This window comes from Myotis brandtii, unplaced genomic scaffold (genome assembly GCF_000412655.1).
Source record: "Myotis brandtii unplaced genomic scaffold, ASM41265v1 scaffold197, whole genome shotgun sequence".
Taxonomy (NCBI): Eukaryota; Metazoa; Chordata; class Mammalia; order Chiroptera; family Vespertilionidae; genus Myotis; species Myotis brandtii.
The window spans coordinates 1,763,269-1,774,781 of record NW_005357346.1 but is presented as its reverse complement, the minus strand read 5'-3'; the positions used below and the strand labels follow the sequence as shown (position 1 = coordinate 1,774,781).

At 47.2% G+C, this 11,513-nt stretch overlaps 1 protein-coding gene across 4 annotated transcripts in view; it reads left to right on the top strand.

Annotated features, from left to right (window-relative positions):
• The window catches only part of ATF3 (activating transcription factor 3), a 50,325-nt gene extending 38,933 nt beyond the window's left edge, over positions 1-11,392 (top strand). For 3 of the 4 annotated variants that reach the window (XM_014538793.1, XM_014538791.1, XM_005865163.2), the window contains exons 2-4: positions 5,996-6,239; positions 9,689-9,796; positions 10,978-11,392. In XM_014538793.1, the coding sequence (XP_014394279.1) occupies positions 6,000-6,239; positions 9,689-9,796; positions 10,978-11,175 (546 nt within the window). In that variant the 5' untranslated portion in view covers positions 5,996-5,999 and the 3' untranslated portion in view covers positions 11,176-11,392. Of the gene's footprint in view, positions 1-43; positions 63-5,995; positions 6,240-9,688; positions 9,797-10,977 lie in introns of those variants that run through there. The other variant, XM_014538792.1, reaches the window with a different exon arrangement.
• The last annotated feature ends 121 nt before the right edge of the window (positions 11,393-11,513 follow it).

Sequence of the window (11,513 nt, the reverse complement as noted above, 5' to 3'; positions counted from 1 at the left end):
GGAGTCGCCCTGCGCACTCGGAAGCGCGGGGCAGCAGGACAGCGCAGGCAGCCGGAGCGAAAGTTAGTTGGGATTAAGTTTAGAGGTGGCGGGCGCTCCGGTCCTGTCCTTCGGCAGAAGACGGAGAGGGCTCCCGGCACAGACGGGTCGGGCTCCTGGGCCTGAGACTTCCTGTCCCAAGTCGCTCACGCCTTTCTCTCATACCTGGGGCTTTGGTTCTTCCTGTGGCGGGTTCTCAGATTTCTCCGCTTTTCTTCCATGGAGACCCGCCGTAGGGAAAGCGAAGGTGCGAAGCCACATGTTCATAATTGAGAGAATGGCTTTGTGGTCTAGTGGCCAGGACCCTGAGGTCTCAGTATCCTCTGCTGGGAGATGTGGGCACTTACGCAGTGCTGGCCCCCTCTGCCTGTTTGCCAGCGCAAGACGGTGTTTGGACCAGATAACCGTTAAGGTCCTTACTGGCCAGAAGATTTTCAGATTCTAGAGTGGTGTAATTTCAAAAAGGGGGGAGGTAGTAGGGGGTCTTGTATGACTTGAATGAGGGAGTCTCTTATCTAATGTCACTGACCAGCCTCTGAGGCAAAGGGGGAATGGAGACTTCTCTATTGGACATCTCTTCCTTTTCCAGCTTTCTTTCCATTTGGATTGGTTCTCCTTCTCTGCTCCTCCATACCCCATTTCCATCTCATCTGCTTACTTCCTAACCGCTTTCTTTTCTGTAATTTCATTACCTAGATCACATATGCTTCCTTACAAATAAAGGAGTTGCTAAAGCATAGGGGGTGGGTGGGGATGGGGATGGGGGGAGAGCCAAGAGCCAGGGAGAGGGGGGGGGGCGGTTAAGACAGGAAGGATCCAAAGGCTCCAATTGTGGCCACAGGTGTATTTCTTGCCCACACTGTGAGCCTGAAGTGCTGCCTGCCACGTTTTCTCCCAATGCACCTATTTCATTGTGGCTGACAGTTACCTCTGTTTTCTCAACTTTAAATGAAGGGGGAATTGATATTACTGTCTCCTTGTGTTGCATTTAGCACTTGTAGAATAATGCTACAACACAGAGGCTCTTGCTTTCAGGATATTCCAGACCAAGACTGGGGTGAGTATAGGTTTTGCAGTTGTAAGCATCTAGCTGGTTTCAGAGATAACATGGCAGGTAACACTCCAGGCCCACCGTGTGGATAAGACACAGCACTCAGCACCTGTGGCAGCTACCTTGCCTTTGGATCCTTCTGTCTAACCCAGCGGTTCTCAACTGTGGGTTTCGACCCCTTTGGGGGTCAAACGACCCTTTCATAGAGGTCGCCTAAGACCATCGGAAAACACATATATAATTACATATTGTTTTTGTGATTAATCACTATGCTTTAATTATGTTCAATTTGTAACAATGAAAATACATCCTGCATATCAGATATTTACATTACAATTCATAACAGTGCAAAATTACAGTTATGAAGTATCAACGAAAATAATTTTATGGTTGGGGGTCACCACAACATGAGGAACTGTATTAAAGAGTCGAGGCATTAGGAAGGTTGAGAACCACTGGTCTAACCCCTTCTCTCTCCCTGTTCTCTTCCTTCTATACTCCCTCCTGGTCTAATCCTGTCAAAGCCTCCTCTGGTGGGTGCCAGGTTACTTGACTTGACCCTTTATCTACCTGGCCAGTTGCTTTGTTAGTTGGATCTCTGTTGGTGATGGAAGAAAATTAGCAGTGGGTGGGTGGTCAGCAGCTTGGCCCGAGCTGGACCACTCGCCAGCTTTGGTCTTGGGCAAGTCACTACCTTCCTGGACCTCATTTTACTTAATTACAAATAAAGACGTGACCTAGATGACTCTAATATTAGGTGTTCTGTTTTATTAGATAGAGTCCAGGATTTCTTCCTTTTTCAAATGGCTGGGCATGGAGCAGGGTCAGTGACTCCAAGTGTCACCCATCCTGGAAAGGAGGAAGTACATAGCCAGGACACCACAGAAACCAGAAATGGTTTCATTAGTGAGAACTAGTTATTTTCTACCAGAGGAGACAAGCTGGTGCCAGCAAATAGAGGGGTGGAATTGACCTGGTGTGTGGGGAGCCTGGGGTCAATCAAAGTGCAAAAGAAGCTGTGACTGACCTGAATGTCTTGAGGGTTCCAGTTAATTCCTGATAAATAAGCTGTATTGACAACAGCATTGAGTTCCCTCGAAATGGGGAAAGTGGAATCATAGTAGTACTGGGGACTCAGGATGTGTGTAAACTCACCTTCATGAATCTCATCTGACCTTCCTGACAGCCCTGTGAGGGAACTCGGGCAGGTGGTATGGGTCTCATTTCACAGATGAGGAGACTGAGGCCCTGAAAGCATGAGTGGCTTCTCGGTGGGTACTCAGCTTGTCACTGGGAACATCTGGTCCTGAAGCCCAGCCGTATACCTCCAACCTTCAAGTGGGCTGGGAGAAAGACCAAGCAAGATATGAAGTTAGCAAAAGACCAATGTTGGCTTCTGACTTTAAGATGTTTTATGAACAGTGGGTAGTGGAAAATTAAAAGTGAAAATTCAACACAGTTGTTTGTAGCTACTAGGAAATAAAATCTAGGAGCCGAATTTCCAGTTAAAGAAATACATGAGTAAAGTTTCACTTTCTTGAAAATGATGAAACCACCAATGATACGATGTGATTTCTGATCAGAGATAACGAAGCAGAAGCAAAATGCAAGTGCTCTGTAGCAAGTGTGGACAATTTTAAGATCAATGTAGAAAGTCAACTCAGAAAATCCCCAAACATATTGTTTTCTTCAATGAGGGGGATGTTAAAAGGTCTCAACATTCACGGGAAAAAGTTGTCTGAAGATTTTAACTTCGTTTTCCTTGTAGGGGGACAGCCTGAGTCTGGGCTGAATCATACCTTTACTCAGTTCTCCTGAGTAAAGAAATAAAAAGAAAGTATCTCAAAAGACTAAAAAAAAAAAAAAAAACCCTAAGCTTTAGCTGAGCTCAGAGAAAGCCCAAATCTCTACAGATAGAACTACTTTACATTCTGAAAAGCATTTAACATTTTTACAACCCATTTCTGTCCCCAAGTAAGCCCACCCAATGCTTTTCATAAAGACATTCCATACCACTGACATTCTTCACTTTCTTTCATCAGGACTGCTGACTTTACACTAAGAAGGAGGGGGGAAAAATTCCCAAACAGCAGACCTCAAGCCTTGAAAGCTCATTAATAAACTTAGTTGGGTGGGGAAATGGAACTACACACAACTGTGTGGAATTCAGACTACCCATGTAGAAGGGAGCCATCTAGTCCTCCAAACAAAGGCAAGCCCAGTGGTAGCTTTGAATTCCATCCCTGAACTACTGGATTTTTAATGAAGTTAGAAGGGGAGGGAAAGCATGAATGCATGGGAGAATCTTAAGCCTCTGGCTTTAGAAGGCTGTTTTCTCTGAGTTTATTACCTGCCAGAGACAAGTACCCTCCCAGCATCCTAAAGTTATAGGATTAAGCTGGTAGAACCTCAGTTCTGACTCATGTCATGGGCTTTATAGAAGAGTTGCATACATTTCCTGGGTTCCTTTGAATAGTCAACGGTGACATTTGTTGGCCTGGAATTCTTGCCTCCAACAGTATATCTCAGATTGTAAGGGGGAGTTAGAGGTCAGGGTGCTCTATTCAGAAGTGTTTGAGATCAAAGAGAGTGACCAGCCACCCTCCCACCTGGATCTCACAGAGTGTCTGTCAGAGAGCCAGCCTTGTGCCTGAGAGATCCCTGGGAGGCCCAGTAAAAGCATACCCCCTAGTTGTATTATGTTCCCAAGGCAAATTCGTGTATTATTATTTCCTCAACTCCTTGTACAATTCGATGAGAAAATAGGACGACTGTTATTAGCTTTCTTTTATATGGGTGAAGGAAGGGCACTGGGAGTTAGGATGACATATGAGTAAGTGAGCCTTAAATCTTGATCTTATGACCCCAGTCTAGGAATTTTGTAGATAAAAGGCCCGCTTATATATATGCCAAAATGGGGGCAGCAGCCTGAGTGTGCACCCTGACATAGAAAGATCAGCGAATTCATTACCTAGGGTTCAAGTTTCCCCTGTGGCTCTTTCCTCCAGCAATTTAGTTCCAGGACCCCCACCACCCCTATGCCTACTCCCACCCCCATGAAAAATTTGCTCTGGTTTTTTGTTTTTGCAATGTGGAATGATATTCTATATTCTATATATTAAGGACATGAGTTTTGGAACCAAACCAAATTCCAAATCCTGATGCTGCCTCACACTGACTTTAGGCAAATGATTTAGCTTGTATAAATCTCAGTTACTCCATCTATAAAATGGTGCTAGGACCTAACTCAACTAGGTTCTCATGAGGATTAAATGAGATAAATCACATTAGGTTTCTGGTGTGAAGGAGGCACTCATTAAATGTTAGCAATTTGTTGATGGGCTTCCTGTCTGGTTGGATTTGTCTTAAGGACCACAGATCCACAGATTGAGAAGAACTCTCCAGGGAGCCCCTAACTAGATAATCCCCACCCTCATCGCCCCTGGACAACTGACTGCCTAGACAAGGGGGAACAGGAACAGCCAGTGACGGAGGAAGTATATGGCGGGAAGAAATTTATGGGGACCATGGAACTGTTACTGTTTCTACCTTTTATTTTCCTATTACAGGCCCGGTACATGGGGTCCCTCGGCCTGGCCTGTGGGGATCGGGCTGAAACCAGCTCTCTGACATCCCCTGAGGGGTCTGGATTGTGAGAGGGTACAGGCCAGGCCGAGGGCCCCCACCAGTGCATGATCAGAGCCAGGGAGGGACTGCAGGAGAGTTCCAGGGTGTGTCCGGCCCATCTCACCCAGTCCCAATAGGCTGGACCCCAGCAGCAAGCTAACCTACCGGTCAGAGCATCTGCCCCCTGGTGGTCAGTGCGCATCATAGCAACTGGTCGAACAAACAGTTGGACACTTGGCATATTAGGCTTTTATTACTAGTATATAGGATTGTCTCTTTGGATTCCTTGGGCTGTAGAATGATAGAGGTAGACAGGACCTCAGAAGCCATTTGCTTTGACCACCCCTTCCTGATTTCATGTATTTAGTCAGGCAGTCTACAGTGGTCAGCAGGCATTGGGAGCAGCCAGGGCCAGGCACTGTGCCAGGCTCTGGGATAGAGTGACAGCAGAGACTCAGTGCCCATGCTGTAGGAACTCTCAGTAATGTGCTGAAGACTGAGGCTCAGAGAGCTCAGGTCACACTGCCCCTTAGCACCAGAGACAGTGCCCCGGGTCCCCTTTGGCCCCCAGAACAAGGCTCTGCACAGACACCACAGGGCTGACCAAGACCTCCAGACGAGGTCCAAATTCTTAGCTCCTCACTTTATTCTGAGGTCTTTGCTTCATTAAGCTTAACTTTACAAAGGGGCTACTACTGGTCCCTTGTGATCTGAAACCCTAGCCCCCAGCTCCTGCCAAGGACTGGCACAAAGAAACTCGCCTGCCACGGTTACCATCCTCATGCTCATTTATTTGGATCCAACTTCCTGAGGGAGAATTGTCAGAGAGAGATTTGCTACATTCAGGGGTCCCCCACGTCTTGCTTTACTTCCACTTATTGACAACTTCAACTTGATTTCAGATGCCAAGTTTCTTTTTTCAAAAAGAGACTGGAAATGAGGTTACATAATAGTTTCACTTTTTTTAATGCTCTTCCTCTTTCAGTATTGTTTGAGGCTACATTTGCATGTATGCACACCAGCCAACACTAATGCTTTTGAGAATTCGAAACGCCAACCCTGATCAACTTCAGTGAGGCATTTTATCCACATCACTGAGCTGTGTATTTTAAGAACCTGTTTTACTCAAGCTGAGGATGGCATGAAATGAAAACAAAACAAGCCTGAGGGTGGGACTTTCCCTGGGGGTGGGACTTGGGTTGGAGGTCGCAGGTGTGGTGCGAGTTGGCCCCATGCCCCCAATCCCTGAAGTAGTTTGGGTTTCGATGTGTCTTTCAGCAAAATGATGCTTCAACACCCAGGCCAGGTCTCTGCCTCGGAAGTCAGTGCCTCTGCCATCGTCCCCTGCCTGTCCCCTCCTGGGTCACTGGTGTTTGAGGATTTTGCTAACCTGACACCCTTTGTCAAGGAAGAGCTGAGGTTTGCCATCCAGAACAAGCACCTCTGCCACCGGATGTCCTCTGCACTGGAGTCGGTCACTGTCAGCAGCAGACCCTTTGAGATGGCAGTCACGAAAGCCCAGGTAGGTGTCTGTTCTTTCAGCATGTGTTTTTCCTACACCTGCACACCTACCACATGCAGGGGGCTGCAGCGTGAAAAACACAAACTACTGCCCTCAGGGAGCTTACTTTCTGCTGGGAGGAGACAGGTAATACACAAAAGAAGTAAATACATAATATGTGAGACTGAGCAAAGGAGAAAAATAAAGCAGCAAAGGGGGACTGAGAGTGGTCCCCCTGGCTGTCATGTTGAGAATGGGCAGTAGGGACAAGGGTAGAAGCAGAATACAGAAATGAGACTGTTGCAGTAATCCGGGCAAACAAAGGCAGGTCTGCATCAGTATGGAAGCAGGAGGTGTGGAGAAGTGGTCGCGTCTGGGTCTGTCTGGAAGGTAAAGCTGATTGGCTGGCAGCTTGGACATGGAGTATGGCTCCAAGTGGAGGGCTCCAGGGTGGCTCCAAAACTTCTGGCCTAACTGTAAGGATGGCACGTCTATGTGCTGCTGAAATTGGGACATTGGGCAAGAACAGGAGTCCATCCTATAGGACGCCCTGGGGAGGAGGCAGTTTGATACGTGGGATAGGAGTTCAGAGGAGAATCCGGGCTAGAGGTGCGGAGTTGGAAGCCACCAGCATATGGATGTTATTTAAAGCCATGGTCCTGTGTGAGCTCACCTTCTGTGTCCAATCGTTCTAAAAAAGCACCAAGTGTATTTAATTCCATCATACAAGGACCCAGGTGGCCAGACTATGGAGCAAGGACCCCCAGCCATGCTCACAACTGTGTGTAATGCTCACAGCATTGGTACCAGATTTTGCTCCAAGTTCACTTCTGTCCCTCACACTTGCACTGCTCGCCACTCAGCGACCTCTTACAAGACACCTGGAGTAACAGACATGGTGAGAAGTATGAGGGGTGATTGCTGGCGATGCTGTGGTGGCTCAAGAACTCAGAGCTGAGGTCTTGGATGTTTTGTTGGCCTTCTTCATTGGCACAAGATGGGAGTGTTTGGGGCTTAACTGGCATGAACACTGCCTTTGGACCTGGAGTCGTGGAACTGGCCAAAAAGGAACTGAGTTTTAAAGGAAGTTGGTTAAGAATCTTTATGATTCTATAAAAGGGGCGGTGATTCTATAAATAAGGGCTTTATGAATCTATATAAGGGTGAAAGAAATGACAGTTTTTAAGGGTCTAACAAAAGACCTGGCTGATAGTTCAGTGACTGGTAGAGAGGACTACTGTATGATGCTGTGTTTAGGGGCACTGGCTGGGCCCTCATTAACCTGAGGGGCTGTCATTGGTACCCAGCCCAATAGTGGACAGTACCGGTTGGACACACAAAGGAATATTTAACTTTATAATTAAATATCTTGAGATAACAGTGCAATGGAAGTAGTAGGACCACCATAGAAAGGAGAGCATTCTGAAGGATATTTTGAGGGTCTCCAAAGGAAGAGGTAGGCAGCCTGGTTTGTGGAAAAACTCCTTAGAGCCACCCCACCCATCTGTGATTCTGTGTTCCTCAAGTGATCTTCTGACCTTAGGCTAGTATAACAAGTAGATTTTCCTACTGGGAAGAAAATGCACCAACTGACCTATTGAATATTCTGGTCCCCTTGGCTGCTGTAATCCTCAACGTAAAATAAGACACTGAGCCTCTGAAACCCATAGGCATCCCGTGCATTTGGGTGGCACGAGCCTGTCCCCCAGTCCCAGCCACTTCTGGGGAGGCCACATGGTGCAATGAGGCAGTTGTGACCTGGAGATGACACAGGACAAGGAACCAAAGGCCTGGAGGACATCAGGGTTTCGTAGCCTACTGATCTGTTGACCATGAGCTGGTGATTCCCAGGTCTCCCTGGGCATGTAACTACATGAATAGATCAGTATTTATTTGTTGGTTGAACTCGTTTCCATGTTAAACTGATAGGACTGAGCTAAATGGCCTCTGGAAAGGCTTTTTCATCTCTGACAGTGTGACTCTGAGATGTGCTCTCCTTTCAAGTACTTCCTCACATGAGAAAACCCTGAGTCCTCCCCCACCTACCCAAAAATGTCTGTAGGAAATGTCAAGGAAAAAATGTCAAAGGCAATACTAGAATTGCTGAGTTGTTGATGAAGACGTAGATGGTGAGGTTAATAATAACTAAAGCTTACATGGCACTGATCATAAGCTAAACACTATGCAAAGCATTTACGTTTACTAATTTGACCCTCATCATAAGATTATTGATCCTGTTTTACAAATGAGGAAACTGAGGCTCAGAAGAACATGATAACTTACCCGAGGTCTCACAGATAATAGGTAGTCAAGCTGGGATTCAAGGCAATTTAGTCTAAACCTAAATGTCTGCCTGTGTGGTTCTGGGATCCAGGATATGAAAGGTAGAATTTCTCTCACCATATTTCCCCCTTGGGCATTGTTTCTCTAAATTGCAAGGCCTTCCATCTCAGTACAAACAAAGTCAAGTTTCCTCTAATCCGAATGACTAGTAATAAGTCAGATGTGAGGCAAGTATGGCTGCCAGGATTTCTTTGGTTTGAGGTGTGGCTCCCACACCCTTTCCCACTGTCCAGAGCAGTGACAAGTGACAAGACAAGGTCTGCCATTAGCACCTTAAAAAACCATTACCCACTCAGCCCACCATGATGCTTCCCCCAGCAGGACTCTGGTCTTGAAGCCAGGTCCAGCAGCCAGACTTTACTGATTCCTCATCAGTCCTCAGACAAAGTCAGGATCATAGTGAACTTCCAGAGCACCAGATCCTAAAACAGGATAGGGTTTTTTTCTCTGAGGAGCCCCAGGGCTGGCTCAGGGGGAAGCACAGGGGAAGGTTAAATCAATGGATGGTTCTAGTTTGCCACCCATTGGTGACACCAAGCCATGGGCTGATAATGCCACTTTGGTTGGGACTGTGCTTGGGGTTCTCTTCTCTAGGAGCCCCATGGGCATCTCCTGAATTCAGGAAGGAGGTGCTTTGATGCTCCAGGTGAAGATAGAGATGAATGGGCTGCCCTTGGGTCTTGAATCAAAGTAACGGGGCGGGGTGTGGGGGGGAGTAGAGAGGAGAGGACAAGGTGGCCAGGTTACTGAAGTCATTCCTGGTTCTAGGGGAAAGGACATAGTTACCAAACAGAATCTGTTTCCTGTTCTAAAGGATTATTGTTATTACCAACAGCTATCCATTTGAATATCAAACTCCTATTTCAAAATCCAAATACATTTTTAAAATAAGCTACATTTTGATTTACCAATATTGACAATATAATTTTAACTAACAGCTCTCTGATTTTCATTATTCATTCTTAAGGGTGAATAATGTATGTGTGTGGCGGGGTTTTGTGTAAGTCTGGGGCTTGCCATTATGGCTGCCCTGGGTTGCCAGTTTTTGCTGGCAATAAAAGGCAGTGTATTTGAGATGGGTCTCATTTCTTGCCTCCCATTAAGCAGGTGCCTCTTGGATTTTACAGGTAGCCCCTGAAGAAGATGAAAGGAAAAAGAGGCGACGGGAAAGAAATAAGATTGCAGCCGCCAAGTGCCGAAACAAGAAGAAGGAGAAGACAGAGTGTCTGCAGAAAGTGAGTGTCTTCTTGCCTTGCCCTGACCTCCTGCTCATGCCTGTCCCCCACTGACCTCATGTCAGGATCTGAAGGGGAGTTAAGAAGCCTCCTACCCAGAAGTGTTTACCCAAGAAGGGTGTTGTAGCTGGGAGCAGAAATGCCAGTGGCTGAATGAGGAGTTAGCAAAGCTGTTAGCACAATGAATGGGACTCTGAATGTATGAAAGCAGGTGTGTGAATTAAAAACCACAGCAGCCGCGGCCAGTCCCTACATGTCCAGCAGTTTCCAGGCTGCAGGATATGTCAGCCCAAAGAGGCTTCACTCGCCCATTCTCCTGAGAAAAGGGAGCTGCCAGCTCTCATTTGGCTCACTATGAAACGCCTTTAATTAATCTCTTCAAAACAAGTTATTTCCTTAATCCACAAGCAGTGATTAAACTTTCCTGGTGTTCCTGGGTCATTCTTAACTCTGCAGCCCTTCTCCTTGGCTCACCCAATAGGCTTTTAGCTTCTGGCTGCATCCAGCCAGCTCCCCTTCCTACAGGGAACGGCATCTGTGGCAGGCTGGGCAGCTCATGCTGTAGTCTTTCCAGTATTTATGTCTTTTTCCCCCAAGTATGGACAGGCCAGGGCAGAGTCATCACCCAGATTCCACAGGTCCCCAAGGGTTCTGTTGATTGCTTTAGGGAGTCAGTGAAATTAAGACAATTTGTGTGTTGCCATGTACATTCTTTCTGGGGAGATGAGCTTCTCAGTGAAATGAGTGACTCAGAAGACTAAGCACCATGAGCCCAGATTTCGCTCCAGCCCCCAAAGCCGTTGTAGGTCCAGAAGACCTGCACATGGGCTATTGGACTCATCAGAGGAGACCTCTGAACCACTGATTCCACTGCAGCCTCATTACTATTAGAGTCACAGCCTGCCTCAACCTTGAGTGGAAACTCAAGGGCATCGCTAAAGAAGCCTCTAAGTGCTAAGGCTTCTCCAGAGTCTGGATTCTCCCAAACCTAAGGCTGCTGCTCCGGCTTCGTGGGGCACTGTAGCAGGGAGCCCATGGCGTTGCCTCTGCAGGCCATTTCCAACTAGATGAGACCCCACATGTCCCAGATGCTACCCTATCACCCAGGGGCCACTCCCTGGCCACCCCATCCTTGCTGTACCTTGGCTCAATTCCTAATAACTCTGTTGCTTGTCCCTCAGGAGTCGGAGAAACTGGAGAGTGTAAATGCTGAACTGAAGGCCCAAATTGAGGAGCTCAAGAATGAGAAGCAGCATTTGATATACATGCTCAACCTCCATCGGCCCACGTGTATTGTCCGGGCTCAAAATGGGCGGACTCCAGAAGATGAGAGAAACCTTTTTATCCAACAGATAAAAGAAGGAACGTTGCAGAGCTAAGCAGTTGTGGTTATGGGGGCAACTGGGGACTCCTCATTGCATCCTCCTTTTACATCCAAACCCCTGCAGCCATTGAGATCTGACTTCCTCTCAAATCCCAGCAGCAAAGAACTGTGGAGGCAGGATGGCTCGGTGACTCAGCTGGGCCTCTCCACTCTGCCCCAGAGCGGACTTCGGACCAGAGCAAGGGCATTTTTTGCCTCAACTCCAGGATTTAGGCCTTAACATACCAGCCATTCTTGGATTCTCCGGATGACCCCTGGTTAGTGTCCTGCCCACCTTTCATCTGGATTCTACAAAAAACAGGAACTCCCACCGTTAGGATTCAAGCAGAAGTG